This window comes from Linepithema humile, chromosome 2 (genome assembly GCF_040581485.1).
Source record: "Linepithema humile isolate Giens D197 chromosome 2, Lhum_UNIL_v1.0, whole genome shotgun sequence".
NCBI lineage: Eukaryota > Metazoa > Arthropoda > Insecta > Hymenoptera > Formicidae > Linepithema > Linepithema humile.
In genome coordinates, this window is record NC_090129.1 from 25,668,472 (window position 1) to 25,692,541 (window position 24,070).

Sequence of the window (24,070 nt, forward strand, 5' to 3'; positions counted from 1 at the left end):
GGTATACCGCGTGCACACGCGAGGATGCGATAGTGACAGTGATGGCAGTGACGCTTCGTCGCTGCGACCGACAACCTTGGCCGAAATGCTGAACCTGTTTATCTGGTAATGCGATTTGCCGAGCCTGCTACTAGTACTCGCTTAGAATTTCCAATTTCTCGTTAGATTGATTTCTTTCCGTCCGATTCGCGGCATGGAATACGAACCAGCTCTCAGCCCGTTTTGGCAGCAGTTTCTATCTTTCAGCGTTAGAATCACGGCAAACATAATCCTCGAAAGCATTAATCGTTCAAGCTTAAGAGAGCTGTTTTATCGGAAAAAAACTCTCAAAATTATATGAATTAAATTTGTGTAAAACTGCAGAAAAAAAAAATTAAATATCTTTATGCCAGAAACTAATTTCACACACACGCACGCCGCACAAACATTATAGAAACGTTGAGAAAGATCAGATCGTAATCATTAATATTGGATATGAATTGCAATGAGTTAGTAGAGCATGAGAAACATTCGTTAATTAAAATTTACAAAATCTAGAGACTGCGTAAGTTAATTAATAATAGACTCTGAAAATAATTACAGACCCGTAAATAACGGATTAAGCGGGATACAATACTTTCGTCACGCGGTAGCAAAGTGGAAATAAAAGTCCACAGTCCTCGCAGTAGGTCCGCAGGGAAATAAACTATTTTCGTCGTCATCGTCGTGCAGTGAAAGAGAGAGAGAGAGAAGAAGAAGAGAGAAGAAGAGAGAAGAAAAGATGTGCAGCCCTCTCACCAGGCGACAACAAAAATATTTACACTCTCACTTTTTTCCCCTCAGTATGTTTCCCGCGCGCACGCATTACGTTAATAATTAACGGTTTCGCAATCGCCGATGCTAATTGACGCCAATTAGTCACGCAACGGACGCAGCTAATCGTTTCAATAGAAACTCGAACTTTGGAACCGCCGTGAAAGCCTTGCCCACATCCGATACAAGAGCGATCAAGAGTCAATCGATGCTTAAATATTGCTCAATGAAGACAAAAAGAGCTGGTAAGGCGACTCCCGTAGGACGTAATGTCAGTATTGAAGGACTGCGCAATGAGGAATCGCATGACCTTTACATTTGCAAATGTATATATTCTCGAGGCGCCCATTTGAATAATCGTAAGACCGCACGCGATTTAAAGTGGTTCAAAAAAATAATTGAAGTAAATTACGAGAATTGTGAAGTATTTACGAAATTCGCTGTGATTTGTTGGCGACGAAAAGAAAGAAAGAAAAAAAAAAAACGTTTGCCGCAGGAAAATGTTCGCAACAGTTTGGAGAAGAAAAGAACCTTACGAAAATGGATGTAGGAAAACTTGTTATAGCTCGAGGGTAAGTGTCATGCGACAACATCGTTTTAACATGTCCGGACCAGATGGAAGAGAAGACACAGACGCGTGTTATAGAGGACGCAAAACAGAGAGAAGAGAGAGAGAGAGAGAGAGAACATGGGCCATTTCTTGGAAGCATAAATCTCTTTTCGACCGCGTATTACGACTTTCCCGAGCCGTGACCGTCGGTTCTTTTGCTATAGGACGAGGAAACGCGTGGCGGGCGTTCCCACAACCATTTATTGAAGAATACACAAAACCACCAGAGAAGCGTTTAATTTTCGAGAGTTACAAGAAGCTGCGCTCGCATGCTCGCGACAGACGAACCAACCATCTCTCTCGTATCTCCACTTGAAGTTTCGGGCACAAAACATCCTCGCGCGCGTCTGTGCAGTCTCCAATGAAATTAATTAAATAATTTTAATTTATCGATGTTTACGAATATCCGCTCGTCCCGTATTTTAAATTGAAATTCTCCGATTAATCGATGGAATGGAATAATCACTCTTATTTAGATATGTTACTTTGTGAAACGGTAAATATTTGCGGCAAGTACATCTTGTCGATCTTGACGTAAGAGTTGACGTAAAACGCGAAAGGGAGAACTTATTCGATGGAAATATTCGAGACGAACTGTTTGCGCAGCTGATAAAGTCAAGTATGAAACGTGGGAGCATCGCGAGGTGTTAGAAATCGACTATTTATCGAAATATAGCGAAAGATTTTGTCGCAAACGCGCGCGTACGAGTCTGAAATTTGAATCCCTTCGATATCGGGCGCAATAAATTTCTGGAAAACAATGGGCAACACCGGATGCATCGCGAGCGGTCGCGAATCTGTGTCAAATATCTCTCAACCACCCGATCGTACGAGGGCGAGCAATTATGCGCTGGATATATTTGGCGTGACCGGTTGACCTCGTCGTGCAATATTGTAATCGAAGCGTGTTCGCGATCCCTTTTTATGGACGAAAATACGCCGTCAAGCACCGCGGCGAAACGCTTTTCACGACAAACTCCTTTTTGGAGGCCCCCTCCCCTCCTCGTGTGTATCGCCGACGGTCCGTACAAGCGCGCCGACATTCGACGAATAAATCAGGCACGTCATTTGCGTCACGCGCTGTTTGCTCGATTAGCATTTTGCGAGTGGCGGTAGTTTCGTGCACGGTCCCGCGACATTCACAATTGGGCGTGCTCGCGCGCTCGCGCGTACCGCGAGATAAAGAGCTCAGGCATATGAAAAGTTTCCGAAGAGTTCGGGACCGACCGGTTCTGCAACCCAGATGTATTAAATCACGAGCGTAAAGTTAGACGGCTTCAAAGCGAGATCCTCTAGCAGGTCAATAGGATGCTTCAAGGCCGCTACTTTGGGGAGTCCCAAAGAATCTCTTTTTGTCGCCGCGATTACTAAGCACTTATATTTACGGGTGTGATTTCTTTCCTTTTAAAAACGCGCGAAAAAGGCGACGAGTCGCAGCAGCCGTTTAAAACTAGCAGCCTCCAAATTCTCTCGATATTTTCCAAAATATTATAATGAATATTATATTATAGCATAATAAATAATAAATTATAATAAACGTAAATATTATAATAATATAAATATTATAGTAATATTATAATAAATATATTACATATTATTTAAGAGCACGATTAAAATATCTACAATGTCGGGCAGCTGATATCGACAAGCTTATGAGGATTATATTGTTGCAAACAATATCGAGTTAGTAAATGCGCCGGGAAAATTACATATCCGTAAACTGTCACGGCAAAGATTGATAACGAGGAAGCGCGCGAGAAGTTACAAAGTAATTCCTGATATAATTGGTAATTATTATTACAGCATGCACTGTGTAGCGACACATATCGCGATTATATCCTTCCCTAGAGAGCCTATCGTGTGGGAACGTCTTGCGCGTTGTACGCGTACGCTTTTTTCAGATGGACGATACGCGCGCTTGTTTTACCAGGTCGTTGTGTCTGGCGCTACTCCCTATGCGTACTCTCACGACAATGCATTAAGGGGAATACACGCTTATAAATGCAACGTACGCATTCGAGTTATCCTTATTAAGGTATGATACGATTTTAATGCGATCCGTTTCCGACAAGCGTGTTTTAATTTAATAATATCTGTTATTCTTGCGAACGCGTTATCCATAAAAGGAGGCAAACACATCGCTAATGTAGAGATTACTTAAATATTGAGTAGTTTTGCAATTTTATAACAAAAATTTGTAACGCAAATTCTCGTCGAGATATTATCGAACAATAATATTGGAAAAATTAAATAACAATTTCTGTGGGAATTTTTGTAGTACATAATTTTTCCATTCGTGCGTCTCGAATGGAAAAATTTTGTCTTAAAATCGAAAGATTCGGAGAATGTTGCTAACAAACCATTGAAAATTAGCTTCGTTTCACTGCTAATTAATACGTTGATTAAGTATCCCATTTCAGTAAATACCTACTATACACTCCGTCAATTTCCGTTTGCACCATCGCATTCATTTTGCGCGATGAGAAAAGAACCGAGATAAACTGCGAGCCGGCGAATTGTGTTCCGCAACATTTCATGTTTACGTTGAATAAATGCGTATCGCATTAGCGACTAGACGGTTAGCGCAGCCTCTATCTGGAATTCGATGACACGAATGCGGTATCCTCCTCCCATTGTAGATTATCAATTTATCTGTATCGCGCGTGTACATTGATAACGGTGAACAAACGCGCGGAATTGTACGTTTCACGTACGCTTTAATAACTCGCATTACCGTCACGGTTTCATACGCAGCATATTAAATTCGCCGGGAAACGTCAACGTAAACAGCAGTGAATAAAATAAACGACTCTCTCAACTTAATGACGATGCGCCATCGATGATTTTTATTGAACGGCATGAGCGAATAGAGGGTGTGTCCAAGCTACCAGATAATGCATTCTGTTCTGAGATCATCAACACATTTTTCTCAGAGAAATTTTCAAGCAAAAATACGGATGAAATAAATCAGCTTTTGCAAGAAAAACAGTTGATTATAAACGTACTTAAATTAATTTCTTAAATAAACTTTGATAACGACTGCAATTTAAAACTCGTTTGTGGATATCACGTTAAAAATCGATGTGATAAATGATAACCTTCTCCTTTCGATAAGAAAGATCGTTTCAGAGCTAAGAAAACAGTTGTTCAGAGAAATAATGCATTGGATGACGCGTTAATTCTATTAAATCGTCTGCAATAAATTACTGTAAACGTTCAAATTTATTAATTTTTTTCTATAAATCGAGCAAATTCTAAGATAATTGAAAATGTTCAAAAAATATTTTGGATTCTACTTTTATTCTTGCAAATGATCTGTATGCTCTATTTGTTGAATTGGGAAAAGGATGAAATAAAAAATCTACAACAAACGGGAAAGTCATGAGAGTAACATTGCTAAGTAAAGAGTTAATCTAAGCATCGAAAAGCACATCCCGCTTCGCGCGAATTGCGCCCTTCGCTTCAGATATCACGTCACTCGCCCCGCGATATCCGTCAGACACGACAGTGAAATTTGTGCGAAAACGCGTCGCGATCGCACGATCGCTGCTGCAATATCAATTTCGCGATGATTGATATTTGATGGCTTTTTCCGAAGAGAGGGGGCAAAACGTGACATGGAACTCGCGCGAGGGTGAACCACCCTCGTAACACGATTCACGCTAGAACTCCATGGCAGATCGTGAAAACTGGAAAATGAACGACGATAAAACGCATACGAATCGCGAAATAAATTGGTTTGAATACCGAGAAGTCGTAGGAAAAACGCGCCTAAACGTGCGGAAAAAAAATGGATCCGCCCTTTTTTTGTCACAATTTCTACATCTGCCTTCCTTCTCTTTCTCACTTTCAAAGCATTAATATATAATTATCCGAGAAGTGCTGTGTTATAATTCTTAATATTTTCACCGTCTCATTTACACAAGGAAAACTGCGAGTTTTTATGGCAGTTGACTATATACATATACTCGCCCCATTTTGAGCAGGAAAAATGTAAAAGAATGCGACTGAAAGAGACAAATCTCTCTCTCATTATTTCAGCTCGCGTTTTCCACACTTTCTGCGTACTTCAATTTTTTTCTCCGTCCAAGCCGCGCATTATTTTGTACCGTTTCAAGTGTAAAACGCCTAGAGAATGCACGCAAAACGTGTGAACGTACTATCATTACCATTAATATGAAAAAAAATGCGAGACTTTCGCCCGATGATGAATTAATTCCATTGCAATCAGATCTGCTCTTTTCTCCGCTTCATGTTATATCTTTTTGCACATAAAATGAAATACAGGCGTTGGAGGGAAAAGAAAGAGAAGGAAACAAAATTGCAGGAAATTACAAAGAGCGCGGTTAAAGGGGGAAAGCATACACTTATCCGAGCTCTAACCTTCCTTTTTTTGTGAGGAAGCAAAGAATGAGCGGTGTTCACATACCTGTCATCGTGCAGGCGTTTCAGGTCAGTCATCTCGCGCTCGAACTTGAATTTTGACACCTCGCAGAGCAGGGCGTCCCGTTCGCCGACGACCTCGGCGAGCTCGCGCTGTAGCCTCTCGATCTCCGCATACTGGCGGCTGATGAGCTGATTCTTCTCCTCGAGGATGCCCTCGACGTCGGAGTCCAGGAGGGCGCCCGCCGACGCCGTTTCACCGACACTGCTGCCGAGGACCGCGCTCATGTCGTTTGTTTACCTTCGCCGACCGCGCGCTCTTCTGGTCGCACGCGTGCCGCGTATATCTCGCTCTCGCGCCTCTTCGCGAATGTCGCACGGATCGCTGTTCCACCCCACGTTGGGGAACGCACGTTGGGGAACGCACGTCGTCGTCGTCGTCGTCGTCGTCGTCGTCGTCGTCGCCGCCGCCGCCACCGCCGCCGCCGTCGTCGACCCCTCACGATCACGCGAGAGGTGCGCGCCGACTTACGACGCGCCACGAGCCCGCGTCGCGGAACACCGTCAACATATTACAGCCAACGACACGATCGTACGAATGTCACTGTAACCCACGAGCACTGCCGGACGAGGCACGCACGATGCGACAGCCCCTCATCGCTCACTCGCCATATTGAGAAACGAACCGCGTTCTCACGTTTCTTAACGTCGAACCGCGCCGAGTTCGATTCCACCGGTCCGTTGAATCTGAAACTGACTGCGCATGTGTATCTCGTCGGCGACAAAGCACGTGTGCTGCCACCGAGTGTTCAAATAATATCATCATATGCGACAAAATCCTGGTCGCGCTTGGTCGATATCGCATTCTTTAGTCGATAATCTGGATCGTCGATAACTGCAAAAAAAAACAAAGATATTTCAGAATGTCGTACGGAAGATGTCGCTGAGGCTGATCCTCCCACCTTTTAAAGTGAACTTGCACACCCTGTTTCACAGCCGGTCCAGTTATTTTCTTGTGTCCATGCTTGTGAGATTGGTGGTAACCTTAAAACAGAAAAAGCGTGGTACTGTACTACTCAGTCCAGGGCTAAAATTTAAAAGGATAAAGAATAAGAAACACGGAAATGTGACCGCGATAAGACATTGTGCGATATCGCATACGAACGATTCGTAAGTGACACTGCGAAAAAATCAAACACACTGAGACGTGCAAAATCATTTTGTATTCCCGATTGTGCAGAAAAGGTAAATTAAATGCAAATTACGCATGCAAATTTTTGCATATTTTGAATAAAAACGACGATGACACGTTCCAATTGGCAAAATGCGCGAGCAATCTCATATGTTTACAACACAAATTTTTCGAGGTCACAGTAATCAAAATTTCGAAGATATATCTCAACATATAGTAATATACATTGAAAAAAATATAACGTTTTGTGTCTGTGTGATAAAAATATAAATGTACTGCATCGCATGATCTTTGTCGTCGAGCAAACCTAGTTTAAATATATCTTTTTCTTTCAGATAGTCTACAATACAAAGATTTTTAATTTCGCTGGCTCACCGTTTTTCAAGGCCATTTCAAAATATTTTGAGAATTCAATATACTTTCCAAAGTATATTGTCTTATACTTTTGGCAATATACTTTCCAAAAGGTAATATAATGTTTTATGTGTGATGAATGAAGCTATTATTTATATAATAGAAATAATAATAATTGATTGTGCATATATAAAGGATTCGATCACACCCACACTCGAAGATGAATTACGAAGAGAGGAATTTAATTTTGACTTTGCAGTGTTGTATGCACATATCTTATATTTCATGTTTGTTTATGTATATGCAATGTAAAATATTGGCAATTAATGCCTTGTGAGTTTAGTTATAACTACAATAAGAAATTAGTGCCTCCTCTTGGGAAGATTTCTCACAATCAATTTCTATGGCAAATTGGGGATCACACATCTAGCCCAAGACATAGCGAATCATGACTGAAATCAATATAGACAATCTACGAAATCTTATTACATACTTCACGAAGAATACCTATCGGACCAAGGATGCAGATGTTACAGTAATTATCACAAATATATTTTGTAATTATGAATGTAAGTACTAAATTTTTTTTAAATTAATGAAACAAATATTTTTAGTGTCAGGAAATCATGCAAAGATGTATGTTACTGGCAGCCTTTGATTATGAATATTCTACAATTGACAATAGTGCAGGTGACCTTTGTTCCCATTATCCTAGCTATCTTGTAATATTAGAACATGAAAAACTTCATAATCCAAAGAAGTGTGATACAACACCGCCAATGTACGAGAATGTACATTTAAGGAATAAGCTCAAGAAATTGATAACACAGTCAAGATTCGCCAGATGTCGTTCAAGATTCCCAATTCCAGTAATACTTTACAAGGGTAGACATGTATGCAGATCCGCAACGTTATCCAGTGGTCCAGAAATGTTTGGAAGAGCTGGATTAGATTTCTTACTATCTAGTATAGCTATAAGCAGCAACGCTAGCACCACAGAACCAGTACCACGGGTAGACGAAAGTCTACTCAAGGAAGAATCAATCATTGACTTGAAAAATAAAGTCAGACACAATGACATAGAACTTCTGAGGACTCTTAATGTAGGAACCATCATTGACTTCATGGTTGAGAAGAAGAAAATTAAATATGGGATGACGTAAGCATGATATATAATATCTTATTTTTTGTATTTATGTGCTACGTTTTATAGACCAAATATTTGAAAAGAAGAAACAAGTGGAATCATTAAATTTTGTTCTGTAAATTAAAAAAACATCAGTATTATAGTTTGAAAGAAATAATCTGTATGATAAAGGCAGAAGAAAAAAAGACGGCTCTATATTAAGACTATTTGTTTTGTTAAATATTTATAAATGTGTGACAAACCTGACGGTAAAAGTTACACTTTGTAATGATGTTTCGGATGATATGTAGCTTGCAAAAGATAACTGCATATGTAGACAATAACTATTCCAATAAGATGTCCTTCGCAGACACAGTAAAGTTCCATAATAATAGTTCTTAACATGAGCAGTCTATTTTCTTCTGCGAATCCATCTTTAGAAATCCTTAAACAGAAAAATCTTTTGTTCTCAGTGTAACTTCATCGGAGAAGGTAGACCAGGAAAGGAGGTACAACCAATTTAATCTCATTTCACTGCCATATCCTGGATGCGAATTCTTCAAGGAATTCCGAGACCAAGATTATCGATCGAAGGGTTTGATGTTTGACTGGCATCAGAATTACATAGATGCGCCAATCTGCGTACCTGAAGACCCAATCTCCAGCCAATTACGGATCAATTGGGATCGATATACAGAATGGGATCTAGTCAAATTAACACAGAATTATTTAAGATTAGTATTGAGATATTTGAGTGATAGTAGTAGTGGCTTATTGATTCATTGTATCTCAGGTGCGTATAGAGAACACATTATATTAAAATGTTGAAAAAAAAATGTACCTTTTAAGGAGATTAATATATCCTTTACAGGTTGGGACCGCACACCATTATTTATTTCATTACTGAGAATTAGTCTGTGGGCTGATGGAGTGATACATACATCGTTAAATTCATATCAACTACTTTATTACACTATCGCCTATGACTGGATGCTTTTCGGACACGATTTAGCGGACCGACTCAACAAGGGGGAAGAAATACTCTTCTTCTGTTTTGATTTCTTAAAATACATTGAAAACGAACATTTTAGTATACACAAACGTTACGAAAGAATATCGAGACGTAGCGACTCACAATTGGAAACTTTCGTTATCGATGGTGAGTCGTTCGAATTGATTATGAACTCTAATTCGAGCCCAAGGAACAGTTCATCCAGTTCTATTGAACAAAGCAGTGTAGATAGCGATCCACCAGCGGTATTTCTTCCAGAACTCTTGGACATTCAGGATGAATCTCGAAACATGTAAGTTTCTCTTTATTTATTTTCAAAGATTTCTGTAAAATATTGATCACGTGTATTAATCGTACATTTATTTGTTTTAGTTTGTGATCGAATTTTTTAAGATATATTTATATTACAGGAATATTGTACCTGGAGTACTTACTGTATCTCCAAATAAAGAAAGCGCTGCCGCACAAGGGCCGCGCTCATCTTTATATGCAAATCGTACTTCTCCGATCGGCGTTCCTATACCGCATAACTCTCGTGTTCGACAACGAAACGACTCGATGTCTTCGTGCGATTCGTGGCAATTGGTAACAGGGACTGGTAGTTTATGCGGCTCCACAACTGCTAATGCTTCACATACGGAAAATGTATTGACTTCTGACTCAGATTGCAAATCTTTATGCGCAACTTGCATGTCTATGCGCACATTACAAGGATCAAAAAACAAAACTGAGGACGAAGCTTCTGTTTCCGTATCTTCTGCTTCTGTGTTATCTACACGGTAAGTTTTTAGTGTAAATTTCTCGATTAAACGGCATTTAATTTCAATTTTCTTTATGAAAACTGCAGGTTATATCGCACATTTGATTCTAGACGTAGAGAACGGTTACATTGTCTTCGAAACATATTTTATAAAGCTTACGGACCTCATGGATTTCGATTAAAGGATGAATCAACTGGTCTTGGTCAATATATCGGAAACATTGTTGGAATGACTTCCACCCAACGCACATCCTAATGATTACAATGTTGTTGAACGATTGTCTAGGAGCATAAATTCATTGTTAATAATATCTTTGTACAATTGATAATTTTATAATCTGCAATTTATAAAAATGAAAATAATATAATATGTATATTATTGTTTTTGTCAAAAGTGGACTGTTATATATGTAGCACACTATATACAAATAATTAAATAAAACTTAATATTTTTGTATTTACATATTATAGATAAATATATTATTGTTTCGTTTCTTTTTACTTCTTTTGAAAGATTAATTTTAATTCATTGTTAATAAGATAAAAATCAATTAGCCATTGCAATGTCTACATAAATTTATAAATGAAATAGACTTTAATGAAAAGTTTCAAATTAATGTTCTATAAAATTTTCAAAAATGTACATGACAAATAACTTTCGTATAGAATAAGTTTATCCCATTTTAAAGATAAATTATGATTTGTTTATATTAAAAATATACTTAATTATTTATAACAACATGATACAAAGTTTTTACATTGTATATACATTCAAGGAATATAAATCACATTATCACAAAAAGTTATAGATTCATCACATGTATAATTCTTGATGGTGGCACATATTCCCTACAAAACGGACATTGCGGCTTAACGCGTAACCACTCACTAAGACAATTCCAGCAAAACAAATGACCACATAACGTTGCAGTTGTTGCTGGTGCTTCGAGGCACAATCGACAGTTGTGACTGATATATTTTCCATTAGATACATCTGTAATAGTATCATCTTGCATCTGACTACTCTGCCAAGTTCTTAGTAGACATTGTACTAATGTAGCAACTCCCAGTAACCTCAATCCCCAGCTGATAGTATCCACTGGTCGACGACCATAAACCTGTAAATTATATTTTGTAAGAATAAGCATAAGATATAATGATATCGTAAAGTTGTATTTATCATAAACTTAAACTTGCATACCTTTGCATAATCTAATCCAGCAATTCTTTTACCTAGACTATAGTATCTACCATATATGTAAAATATTCCTTTGTGAAATAGTACAATTATAGGTATCATTGTTCGCAGCTTGGACAAGAGAATATTCAAGAACACGGTTGCTCTTGGTGTCAACTCGCTATGCGGATGATTCACATGTACTTGCAAACGTCCCAGTAATTTCAGCAGCATTTTCTCTCCAAAGCATTCCAAAATTGCAGCTAACACTCTTACCTAATGAGAAAAATATTCAGAATTTAGTAAAAAAATACTGGAAAAGTTTATTATGGCAAATTTTCCAATCAAAACATACAGTTAGTGTTGGAACTTTGCGTGCTTCTAGATTGGCTTGTACTATACCAGTATACTCCTCGCCTAATGTCTGATTACCCATGCCTGATGTAAAAATAAAGTACAATAATTTAAGCGGAATGTCGGATTGAAACAACGTTCTGTGTATTCCAAAATTTTGCAATATCTCAGTCAGTTTCTCCCTCAGTTGTTTCACAAAATCATCATCTCGTTGATGAGATCGCAATATTTCCGCTTGACTCGCACATTTTAATTTACGGTTGGGCCACTTTTTGTTAGTTGTCATTTTGTAAGTATTTTATATGTTATTGTAGCAAATATAAAAATAAACTGTCAAAATCTAAAGTCCATCGTCTTTCGTGCTTTTGATCTAGAAAGATCTAGAAACTGCTTGAACTGCTAGAGATTGCTAGAATCGTCGAGTCAGAGTCTAGACATCTTCAACGTTTTACTGATTGGTTAAAACGGAGTATGGCGAAACCGCTGCTTTTAAAAAACAGATGAATCTAGAAAATAAACGATTAACTTATAAAAGATTTATACAGAGAAAAAATATAAAAGTATATTGCCACAATATATTTCGTATTATTAAAAAAATTTTGTTAAGTATTATATGAAGACTTGTTAAAAACACTGGCATTTAATTAACGTTTTAATGAATCTGCAAATGATTTTGCTATAGTAATAAATCTATTCTGCCACAAAGCAGTTTTACTATCAAAAAGTTAATATATTTACTATTTTACTTTATATATTAAGAGTAAATTGCTTCACTATCATAAACTTTCTATAGAAAAAATTTATATATTTACAAGATTTATCTATATTATTTCATTAAAAAATAGCTTCTACTATCAAATGTCAAATAATTCATTCAGTGTGAAGTCTGACCACAGCTGTTCTCTTATTGGAATGTACGAGATACTTCGTGGACAATTCTCGAATAATCGGAACAATGCTCGACGCATGCGTCGTGATACATTTATATCGGTTCGAAACCAGTTCATGTGCTCAAACTTAGCTCAAAATTAGTATCCTCTCAGCAAGCGAACAGTTAGCATTGAGTGAGTTAAAGTCCATTTAACACTTATAAAAGCGAATTCGTTTCACGGCATCTAACTTAGTGTTAAATCAATATCGTTGATAAATTAACGTCAAGAAAATCCTGCAAAATGTCTAGGAGTTCTCAGGACTTACCATCCCACTCTGTCGATTTGGAGGATGCAAAATCCTGCACCGATTCTAAAGATACGTCGAATCAGAATTTTGACGAACAGCTTCGTCGACAGATCTCGCTAAAACCACCTGAACAAGTCAATAAGATCTATTCTGGTCATGGCACATTTGGTGCACCGAATTCTAAGCAACGACGAATGCTCCTTGCCCATCTGTCCCCAGCTATTCCGGATTTAAAGTCTATTTTTGATGAGCGTGTTAAAAAATTCTTACATAAACCTCCCATCCATAAAGATCCCATCCATAAAGATCCCATCCATAAAGACTTTCAACTGATACTAGACGTGCGATACTTCGAGCCGCACGAAATTAAGGTAAAAGTCGTGAATAATTACCTCGTCGTCACAGCCAAGCATGAAGACAAACAAGACGAGCACGGTTTGGTGTCCCGTCAGTTCACCAGGAGATGCGAATTGCCGGAGAATTGCAACATCGAACAGCTGACATCTAAGCTATCCTCTGATGGTATCCTGACAATCGCGTCCAAGCAACCACCGAAGGACAAAATTGAGAAGACGGTCCGAATCGAGTGTACTGGAAAGCCTTTCATATACTAACAACAAAGCTAAAAACATATAAATAAAGTGAGGAAGAAAACAATCATTAAATCGTTCGTTACACTGTGATCATCTGACAAACTCACTGTTACAGCACAGATTGTCTGCTCAATGAATAAGACTGTAGATTATTCTATTATGTCAAAAGTATTCTTAAGCTTTGTGTATGCAATGACGATGCATTTATTTGAAGATTATTTTTCACAAAATCAAAGAGAAACTTTGTTAGTAGCTTGTATGAGTGAAATAATTGTTAAGATTGCAAAATATGTTTATAAATACAATAATACTCATCAATTTTTTCCATTATTAAAGTTCCTTTTTACATATTTCTATATTTAAAGCTAGAGATATACATGTAGATCAGAAAACAAAAATTTTTATCTTTTATAAAAAAAATTAATTTTTATTTTAAATCTGAGAATCGATGTATACTAATTCTACCAATGTCAGTTTAAAATAAAACTTCTCTTTAAAATAAAGATTGCTTGAAATTATCTGTTATCATTAGTACTTTTATTATTTTAAATTACTCTCCTTTTATGCAAATATCTAATTTAAAAAATGATATAATTTATATCGATAACTATAAATATTAAAAATTGTAAATTTTAAACACAACTTTTATTTTTTTATCATTCATTATACTTATGCCATATAATGTTATTTTTGATCCAAAACTTTTATTTATTAAACTGTTGACTTAAAAAGATAAGTTAAATCGTTCTTCAAAAATGTCTCTACAATAGGCAAGATAAGTTTATTTGTCGCGAAAATTTCATTATTAAATAAATATAAATAGATTAATTAATTAGGAGAAAAGAATTAACCCGAATATCATTAAATTCATTGCAGGGACGCAGGATTATAATAAAAAATGAATCATCTAGTCGTCTATTATCTTACCGCTTACTTCTTTTGTAAAGTATTTTCGTTTAATTTTAAAAGAAATCTAGAAAGTGGGGAAAGTTTAAATTAAAAGTAATAATCTTTCATTTCCGACTGACATAAACAAGTTAAAAAACTTCTTTCGTGTTGACAAAATTTTATTAAGTAAAAATTTTAATAAATAAAATAAAAATTTTATTAAATAAAAATTTTATTAAGATAAAAAATACAAACCTTATATATTATATTTTATATAGGAACTATATTTTCAATTGTAATAATTACAATACTAAACTACATTTCTAAACTACATTTTCTACATTTGATGAAATAATTTTTACAATGTAAGATATACACAATGACATCTTATGCATATATGAATAAGCTACAGTATTATTTATTTTTTAATTTTGTGCAGCTTGTTTCACTTCTGGCTCATTTTCCACGGCTGGCTTCCCAGTGTGTTCGATGTTAACGACTCTTTCTTTTTTATCTTCTACAGCTTCTGGCTTCATTGGCGCGGTAATTGTCAGAACACCATCCGAAGAGAGTGTACTCATTATCTTCTCCGGATCACATTGTTCTGGAACCATGTATTTCCTGACGAAATGTCTAGAGACTAATCCGTGCTCATCCTTTTTTTCTTCATGTTTGCCTGCAATAAAAACATAAATTCAGTAATATTCAGTAATAATTGAAAATATTTGTTGAAAAAAAATAATTTACAAAATAATGTAAAGATATTGATACAAAGGTTTGTTGAATGAATATAAGCTTGCAGTAAAATCGATAAAATCCTGAGATATAGGAACAGGTAAAGTAGACAATGTGTTGCATCAGCCGGTTTCGTCATTGTAAACATGCGCACATGCACTCATATAGATACGATAAAATCGAAAAACCATTGCACATTTAAAAATTGTAAATTATATTAATTAAGTATATTAATTCTTAATATTTCTAATATCGAAATTTAAATATCTATTTGATTTTTTAGTAGTTTCTACATCGTTAAAGAGAATGATGCAACTTTTTCATATAACGAAATCGGGATGACAAGCGGAATATCGCAAAGAAATTTCGGGATTTTAATAATCAAAGTTCAAAATCATCTTACCTTCAACGACCACGATATTGTCTATCACTTTGACGTTGACTTCGTCGGGTTTGAATTGTTGCACATCGAGGGACACGTGAAATTTGCCCTCGTCGTTCTTTACGACGGACCATCCGTTTTCGTGTTCCCGCAGAAACTCATTCCACGATCGAGAGAAGTTATTTACCATTTGTTTATCAAATTTGTCAAATCTGTCAAATATCGACGGTCCAAAGAAGTGGTCGGGATGCAATCTCATGGCGAATCGTTGGTCTAATAAGCGATGCGGTCGATCCAAAGTTTCCCACCAATGGGAAAATAATTTTGGAATCAGCGTCGCTCTGTATCTGCTCATTTTGTCGTTCACGGATTCACAAATATCTTGATCTGTTTTCGTAAAATGTGCTTCTAACAGCTTGACGTAATCGCCGTGTATGCACTGCGAACCAACCCGTACGTTAGTCACTTTTGTACTGAGATTGCGCGCTCGGTGAACCGTATATATACGCGCATAGTAGTTGCCTATATAGCGTGCAGAAACATCACGAAAGTGGATAGAATATTCCAGAAAATTCGCGAAATTGTCATGAGATGATGAAACTGTTATATTACAATTTTATATTGCATCATTAAAATAAATTTAAAGTAAAAAAAAATTAATTTAATATTTTAAGGCGGAAAGCCACTGTAAAATTTCAAAAAAATCGAATTTTTTTTAATTTTCTTAAAGTACGTACTTTTAAAAATATGTACAAATTTTACATTGAAATTTGAAAAATTGTAGAAGTTATAGCAATTTTGGTCGAGTAGGTCAAGCGGCTCAGATGTGTGGACTCAGCGCGTTACACTACGAACTTTCGACAGATCAGGTAATGCATTTTTGGCAAAGAAAAGAAGAATCTATTTTTGTTAGTCAGTTATGCCTTTGTATAGCTGGTCGAACAAGTTTCTACAGCTCGACAATAGAAATTCATCTGGAGGAGATAAAGACTGTTGATTTATGGAAGATCTATGTGGTGTGTAAAAAGTGCGGAGGGAATATTACTTTTAACGAGAAAAGTACACGTGATCTTGTTTTCAACTGGTTTTCAAGTATAACACTTCAAAATTGTGTTTCTGAAATGGAATGCTTGATAAATATGTGTGCAAAATTTCAAAGTTATTTTTATATCCATTTAAATATTTTATTTCTTATAATTGTATATTTCAAACAATGTAATTAAAGTAAAAATTATTAACTTCCTTTCTTTATTTCTGTTTATATTTATATTAAAAGTTTCACGTTAATAAACTATAATTAACATCAAATATAGTATTTTTAATGAATTTCATTAAATATTCATTTCGTGTTACTTGGAATGATTTATGATGGAATTTTCTCGCAACAATTTATGATGGAAATATTTGTAAAAATAAAATTGATAAAAATTATTCTTCGTAATCAATCATTCTGAAATATCAGAATTTTACAATATCACGCATGAATATGTTTATTGCTATTCGTGAATCAGAAATATATGTGCTGAGAAAAGGATGAGATGTTCAAAATGTGAGTGAGCAATAATGTTTAGATAACATTCAATGAGAGAACATAAAACTTCTTTATAAATAAACTGCGCTTCTGCAGATAAGAATAACGATGAAACATATTGTTTCCTTGAACATTAATAAATGTACTCGCTCTGAGTGATATATTATTACTGTTCTACACGGTTCATGGAATTATGTAAGGCGTTTTTTAACACCAAAGTTTAATATTAATTTTAAAATATATCTTTCAATTATAGGTAACATAAAAATATCTGCAACTCTGTATAATTTTCAGATTATTAATGTGCAATCAACATTGCAGTTTTCTAATAACATATGCGTGTCATATTTCTTTCGTTGTTCTATGTATGATGATTAATGATACATAAAAATCATTACGATTGCATCATTGTAAAATAAATAATTTTATATCAGTCGCTGTGACTTTAACAGCTGTCAATTCGGTCATCGTACTGATTCCGTTTTCCACATCATCCTAATAATATGCTTAATTAACAAACGCGAACGGATTGCGTCATACTTTTTTACTCTAATCACTGACGTGGCTCAATTCTTGAAGCACTTTGTGAGACAGTCTTTCTTTTTGCAATAAGAATTCTAGATTTTTTCTTTTAATATAAAATCTTTAATAAGATAATGATAAAACTCTCAATGATAGTACATAATCGATCCGAAAACATCTTAAACTTTTCGAAAAGAGTATCGAAATTTTAAAATCGAAATTCGAGTTGATAGCTATCGATAACAATAAAAAGAAAGGATAATTGAGCGCATCTCCGTTCATCGTCGACCGTTGATTGCGCGGAAAGAGGGTTGTGCAGATTGCCGGAGATCAATTTTAGCTGCATATGAAACAACTTCCATCCGCGGTAAGTTCTCAAAGCCCTACCGTATACACATCATTCTCCCCCACCAAGCCAAAATCCATCTGGCATAAATAGCGGTTGCGACGACCATAGCAGCAGTTGTAAAATTCTCGTGCGAGTACACAAAACGTCTCCGTTGTGCAAACCGATCGGCTGCTTACGTTTTTATCTGCTGTAATACGAGAGAGTCGATTCGAAGTAAGAAGAAAACTCATCGATGCCTACCATGGCTGTCTTGCCGTTGCTGTTAACAACCTGGTGGACCGACCTCGGTTATCCGCCGATGAACGAAAATTTCGATCTCACGGCCCAACCTCAACCTGGAGAACTGCTGCGCGCCTTCGATCGTTCCTACCCGTTCGTCTACGATCGCGGAGTCTTGGATTTCTACAAACCCTGGTTAAACCTGGACCAGAACGTCGGAAGATCGAGCATCACCGTCGATGACGACACTTTCAAGATCGTCGCCGATGTGCAACAGTTCAAGCCGGAGGAGGTCAGCGTGAAGATCGTGAACCGCTTCCTGGTCGTCGAGGCAAAGCACGAGGAGAAGCAGGAACACGACAGCATCTCCCGGCAATTTGTGCAGAAATACCTGTTGCCGAATTGCGCCGACGTCGATCAGCTAAAGTCCACGATATCGAGCGACGGTATCCTGACGATTACGGCGCCGTTGAAACCGGAGGAGCCGAAGGACGAGAGGGTGATCAAGATCGACTTCATCGGGCAGCCGACACTTCGGCCTAGCGAGGATGAAAATCGCACCGAAGCTAGCACGACTGAAGCTAACACGACCACCGAGAAAACGGTGGAGGACAACGAGGTTCGGGAGGAGGTGACGACGCAGGCACAGCAGGAGACAGCGAAACCCGAGAAATAATAGACTGGATTACCGAATTATGTGATACGCTATTTTGCACTTTATATTCATTCTCACGTGCGAGATTGTTGTTCCTCCTTTGTTGACAGATATACATTTTTACATTTATCGGATAAATTACGAATCCGTGCCGTAATAATCCACGAATTCCTTACAATTGTAATTTTATATTGATATTTAAATAAAGAGTGTTGCTGTGCAATAATGTATTTCTATGTTATTTCCTTTGTAGTCATTCCAGAGCGTTTGATATTATTCATAAAATAGTTAATTAAATCTATGTTTATTAAAACCATATAATGAATATTTTGCGATTGTAATTTTATATTAATAGTGAAATAAAATCCTATTACTTTAAACATTGAGTTTTCAAGTTCCTGAAAGAACTAATCGAAATTATTTATCATACCGAAATTGCAACCAATAGCTATCGATAGATACCCAGGGACGTCTATCGACGTCTATTAGACGTCTATTAGATGTCTATAGACGTCTATTAGACGTTTCTTAGACCTGTTGTTCTCCCCGAGTATAAGAAAAAGGCAATTAAGCACACTTTTATTTATCATTAATTACGCAGATAGTAAATAAGTTGAAACATTCTCGTAAATAAAATATCTGAATGCAATTATTCTCTCAACCATATTCTTGGATCTTCTGTATTGTTGTACTTCTTGTATATATAACATTCGTAACTTCTACGTTTTCTAGAACACACATTACGCGCATGCGACTAGAATTTTCCACAACGTTCGATAACTGCGACTTTACTCGAATGCGCATGATCCTTATACCTGATACGTTTTAATGAACGTTTTCGATAAACACGTAAAATTTAACAAATTTATCACAAACCACTCGAAGACGAGATACAAATTTAAAAGGTACTTAAAAATTTTATGTCAAAAATCTGTAAATGACATAATATCTTTTAGATATTGTCTTTCGATAACTGTCTTCTACGCGTTTATCAAACTTTGGTGTTAATCAAACAATAATTGCAAATATATTTTTCTGAAACAAAAAAAAATTATCGATTCAATTAATTACATGCGTTAATCAGCGATATATTTCTAGATTATTCTCTCTGCGTTAAATAAACATTAGAACTCTCGGATATATAGTAGCACTGACCTACGCAATAACCGCTGCGCACCCTGTGTCACAGCCAATTTCAGCTAATTTGTCGATCATTTTGAGCATACCAAGTGGCATATTCACATTAAATTTCTGCTAAATAATTCAGCCCGGCGATGTAAACAATGAAAATATAATGCGAATGGGGCGTACGATGTAAAGATAACAAGTCATCAATACGTCCAGCTTAGAAAAGAAAATTCTAGTCGCAAGAAAGATCGATTTTGCATTAAATAAAAATAGAACATAGCGCTATACTGGTGTTGATCCCCACGATTTATCATGAATGTGTTTCAAAAATGTAGCTTTGCCAAGATCAGATTAAATTTACTCGCAATATAGTGTACTGAGTCATCGTTAGTTCTCGAAATAAAATTTTGTCTTATTTGCGAAATATTCGTTTATATTTAATATTTAATTTAATATTTAATAACATTCAAAAATTCATGAAGCGTCTAACAATAAGTCAACACATTTTTTTTTGGATAACAATTGCCATATAAAACTAGAAGTGCTCGCAACGTCAATTGTTGATTTTACACGTTATCATTTTAATACACTGCTTATCACACTTCCAATGCACTGCGCACACGTATACTTTAAATAACATTAATACGTGTCACCTGCGGCTATACAGTGCGGTAGAAAAATCTAGATCGTTCTTTGCGATATTTGCGTAATTTATCGGTTTAAAATTTATCAATCTTAAAAAACAAAATGACAACAAAATGATACAAATTCTTCTACGAAATTTTAGTTATATTCGCGATTACTCTGCAATATTCTACAGAGAAGTTCACCGTTGAATAATCGTCGCGCTGTTTACATCAAATTCAAGGATATCGCAACGCGATTAAAAAAATTTATCGGTCGTTTCCACAGGCGGTAATGTTTTCCACGGTATTTTAAAGAATGATTTAAGTAGTAGCGTTAATAAAGTAATGTATTCATAAGATTGTCGGTCTGTAAAAGTAGCTCAGATGTTTCGCAAAAATTCTAGAGAGAATCCGCGACAGATACAAAATAAAATAAAACGTTGTGTAATCCGCGATTTATTAATCAATATTATGCTAATTACATTTAACTAATTTATTTTTAAAAAAGATATTCAAAAATTCAGGAAAAATCGGAAACAAACACTGCAAGAGTAGAAAAAAAAACGACGTTATGGTCTTTTAGAAACTATTGGGTGTTGACGTTGTTGAAGATTCTTAAATAACTGTTCGTGTTCAGCCGAGCGCACATTTAATTGCACATCTGTGTAAACGAAAATAGCATCAAATTGCATGAATTGCAGAACATGTAGAAAAGAATAGAATTTTTGCGCAGACGTTTCTCGAAAAGAATAACAATACTGCCAGTGCAATTTGTAATGATAATGAATTCGACACTCATAACATTAAATTTTTCGATAAATTTAGCATAAAAATTCAGGACTGGTTGTTTTAATTGAATTCAATCCCCGGAGTCTATTGTTGCGAAGAACGGTTGGAAACTATTCCGTCGTACATCTGCCGTCTCGAAACTCGTATACACACAAAGAAGCCGTTCTTGATCTATAACGTCCTTGTTCCATAACGTGCGGATTTGCGAGAAAAAGATAAACCAATGAAAAAAAAATCGTGGCTGAAATGCATTGCACGGAATCGCGAAATTGCAAGCATGTTCTCGAATCGTCGCGTTGTGCAGATCGTCTGCGAATATTCTCGAAGTTGCGCGAACCACTCCGCCTCGGTAGCACACACATACACACACACACACATATATAACGCCGACCGGCCGGATATAAATAAGCGTGGCGCGCCGGCGTTAGCAACAGTCGACAGAAAGCGATCGTGAGATCAACGAACGAGTAAGCAAGTCAACGAGCAAACAAATCGGCTCAGCGAATCATCTCAGCGAATTGAAGTGTCAATTTTATTCGAGACTTCGTGTTTTGATAAATCCAGAAGAGAGCATGTCTCTGATACCGCTGCTGTACTCTGACTGGTGGGAGGACCTGGGCCGTCCTCACCGGCTTTTCGACCAGGACTTCGGCCAAGGCATTCATCAGAATCAGCTGATGCATCCAACTATCCTCGAGCAGTTTATGCAACCCTATCTCGACCGGCGTCCGAGACCACAGTCGTCTGTGCTCTATTATCGACCCTGGGGTGAATTGCTGCGTAATAGGGAAGAAGGCGGCACCTCCACCGTGCAGGCGGACAAAGACAAGTTCCAGGTGATCCTGGACGTGCAGCAATTCAAGCCAGAGGAGATCGACGTTAAGGTGGTGGACAAGAGCGTGGTGGTCGAGGCCAAGCACGAGGAGAAGAAGGACGAGCACGGCTGGATCTCCCGGCAATTCGTGCGCAAATACCTGATACCTGAGCAGTGCGATATCGATCAGGTGACATCGACTCTGTCATCGGACGGCGTGCTGACCATCAACGCGCCCAAGAAGAATCTGGAGTCACAGAACGAGCGCTCGATCAAGATCGAGCAGACCGGCAAACCGGCGCTCCAGAACGAGGAGAAGAAAGCGGAGAAGAAAGCGGAGAAGAAAGAAGCGAAGAAGAATTAAAGTCAGAATGTCAAAGAATTTACGAATGATCGTATAATGCCTATATATTGTTTCTGTGAAACATCGTTCCTTTATGTTTTTTTTCTCTTGTAAGCTTACATAATTCATGTCTGCTTTCTCAATTATTGTTTAATATTATTATTTTTGTAAAATAACAAGATAATCGAATAAATTGTTCGGTAGATTTAATCAAAGTGTCTGATATCCTGGTTGTCATTTCCCATCCTATTTTCCTTGTCATAAAATTTTATAGCGAAATACAATGTCAAATCAGATTAGAGTTTTATTTTGTGAATAAATTTGTTAATAACTTTTGAATGAGCAATAAAGAGATTTAAAATATAGTTAACTTTTTAAGAACATCTACGTAGTTGAAATTTTGGCACCGCTTTATTTTGATATTCTGTTTAATTGTGAAAAAGAAATATTCAATCCATTTCTCTCTACGCATTTCTCTGTACGTCTTCTCGATGTATGTGCACATTCGATACGTTTATGATATTCGCGTTTTTACATAACCTTGCCACTCAAGCAATCAATCTAACAAGCTAATATATGTACATTGCTCAGCACTAGCTTTCGTCAAATAACTTCGCTTTTCGATTTATAAACCCAGCCGTTTAAGTTTTATTTTGCATTTAAAATTAAATATATGTATATTTATGCTTTATGTAAAACAAGGAAACATTACAATAGCGTAGAAAGAGAAATTAAAATCAATCAGCTGTTTTGTTAGAAGCAACAAGTAAAGAAAATAATTCGCTAAATTGAACTTACTTTTTGATATAATTCAGCTCTTAATAGTCAAATGTCTAAATTAAAAAGTATAATACAAATTGTTCCAAGTAATTATTACAAAAATAATTTAAATCGTCGAGTTTATTTATAGCAGAAAGCAATAATTATTTTATAGGTAGCAGCACCGCTTTGGTTTTGAGATTGCGACACCTTAGTTTAGCACTACGAAACTCGAAGTAACTGACGTTATCTATTTTATCAATATTTGTTTCAAGAAAAAATTTCTAATTTATCAATATATGATAAATAACAATTTCTGTTTACTTTAGAATAAATGGTAAAAAAGTATGTTTCACAAAATATCATAATAATATATTCAATTGCACAATAATATGTTACAATTATCATAAATAATATACTTATTTTTCACTTTGTTATAAATTAGCAGCACGATATTTATTGTAGCAAATAGAATTAATTAAAAAGACAATATAAGTAGCAAATTTCATAAAACATCTGTAAAAAATATATAAAAAGCACAAAATTACATCAATATATTGTCGATTTGAAGTTGTAATAAAGGCCAGGTCTTGTTACTTGTATATTTTCGCGTTCGTCTAATATTTTATTTTCAACTTTGATGAGTGCATCACCTAATTATATTCTAATTATATTTTATTTTCAACTTTGATGAATGCATCTCCTAATTATATCTTAATTATTTTGAGATTCATCTCTCTCTTCGACAGCATCTTAATTACAACTGCTCTAAATAATTCTGATGTTGCTCCGTGTAGA

The 24,070-nt window shown here is 36.2% G+C and overlaps 7 protein-coding genes across 12 annotated transcripts in view; 4 read left to right on the forward strand and 3 right to left on the reverse strand.

Moving 5' to 3' along the window:
* Positions 1 to 6,481, reverse strand: part of siz (Brefeldin-resistant Arf-GEF family protein schizo) — a 39,367-nt gene extending 32,886 nt beyond the window's left edge. For 2 of the 4 annotated variants that reach the window (XM_067349612.1, XM_012359836.2), the window contains exon 1: positions 5,832 to 6,481. In XM_067349612.1, coding sequence (XP_067205713.1) covers positions 5,832 to 6,073 — 242 coding nt within the window. In that variant the 5' untranslated portion in view covers positions 6,074 to 6,481. The remainder of the gene's footprint in view (positions 1 to 5,831) is intronic. The other 2 variants (XM_012359832.2, XM_012359831.2) reach the window with 2 other exon arrangements.
* A 292-nt stretch (positions 6,482 to 6,773) lies between these two features.
* On the forward strand, positions 6,774 to 10,690 carry EDTP (Egg-derived tyrosine phosphatase). Of its 3 annotated transcripts, XM_012359839.2 has the most exons (8): positions 6,774 to 7,030; positions 7,313 to 7,444; positions 7,527 to 7,866; positions 7,946 to 8,490; positions 8,931 to 9,250; positions 9,329 to 9,761; positions 9,880 to 10,248; positions 10,317 to 10,690. In XM_012359839.2, the coding sequence occupies exons 3-8, from the start codon at positions 7,780 to 7,782 to the stop codon at positions 10,483 to 10,485; spliced, it is 1,923 nt and encodes a 640-aa protein (XP_012215262.1). In that variant the 5' UTR covers positions 6,774 to 7,030; positions 7,313 to 7,444; positions 7,527 to 7,779; the 3' UTR covers positions 10,486 to 10,690. The 3 variants fall into 3 exon arrangements, with proteins under 3 accessions (XP_012215262.1, XP_067205734.1, XP_067205735.1); XM_067349633.1 differs by having other exon boundaries at positions 7,313 to 7,866; XM_067349634.1 differs by having other exon boundaries at positions 7,313 to 7,866; positions 10,341 to 10,690.
* Positions 10,691 to 10,910: 220 nt separating this feature from the next.
* LOC105667803 (peroxisome assembly protein 10-B-like) lies at positions 10,911 to 12,266 on the reverse strand. The gene is made up of 3 exons (XM_012359846.2): positions 11,762 to 12,266; positions 11,431 to 11,682; positions 10,911 to 11,347 (listed from the first exon to the last, which is right to left on the reverse strand). The coding sequence occupies exons 1-3, from the start codon at positions 12,044 to 12,046 to the stop codon at positions 11,033 to 11,035; spliced, it is 852 nt and encodes a 283-aa protein (XP_012215269.2). The 5' UTR covers positions 12,047 to 12,266; the 3' UTR covers positions 10,911 to 11,032.
* A 506-nt stretch (positions 12,267 to 12,772) lies between these two features.
* LOC105667806 (alpha-crystallin B chain-like) lies at positions 12,773 to 13,850 on the forward strand. The gene has a single exon (XM_012359848.2). It carries the CDS (start codon positions 12,933 to 12,935, stop codon positions 13,551 to 13,553), a length of 621 nt encoding a protein of 206 aa, XP_012215271.2. The 5' UTR covers positions 12,773 to 12,932; the 3' UTR covers positions 13,554 to 13,850.
* An 826-nt stretch (positions 13,851 to 14,676) lies between these two features.
* On the reverse strand, positions 14,677 to 16,039 carry LOC105667809 (protein lethal(2)essential for life). Its single transcript, XM_012359851.2, has 2 exons — positions 15,559 to 16,039; positions 14,677 to 15,096 (listed from the first exon to the last, which is right to left on the reverse strand). The coding sequence occupies exons 1-2, from the start codon at positions 15,890 to 15,892 to the stop codon at positions 14,846 to 14,848; spliced, it is 585 nt and encodes a 194-aa protein (XP_012215274.2). The 5' UTR covers positions 15,893 to 16,039; the 3' UTR covers positions 14,677 to 14,845.
* A 1,995-nt stretch (positions 16,040 to 18,034) lies between these two features.
* LOC105667805 (protein lethal(2)essential for life-like) lies at positions 18,035 to 19,039 on the forward strand. The gene has a single exon (XM_012359847.2). The coding sequence runs from the start codon at positions 18,172 to 18,174 to the stop codon at positions 18,832 to 18,834; it is 663 nt and encodes a 220-aa protein (XP_012215270.2). The 5' UTR covers positions 18,035 to 18,171; the 3' UTR covers positions 18,835 to 19,039.
* Positions 19,040 to 21,754: 2,715 nt separating this feature from the next.
* Positions 21,755 to 22,728, forward strand: LOC105667807 (protein lethal(2)essential for life-like). Its single transcript, XM_012359849.2, has one exon. The coding sequence runs from the start codon at positions 21,929 to 21,931 to the stop codon at positions 22,532 to 22,534; it is 606 nt and encodes a 201-aa protein (XP_012215272.1). The 5' UTR covers positions 21,755 to 21,928; the 3' UTR covers positions 22,535 to 22,728.
* Positions 22,729 to 24,070: the final 1,342 nt, after the last annotated feature.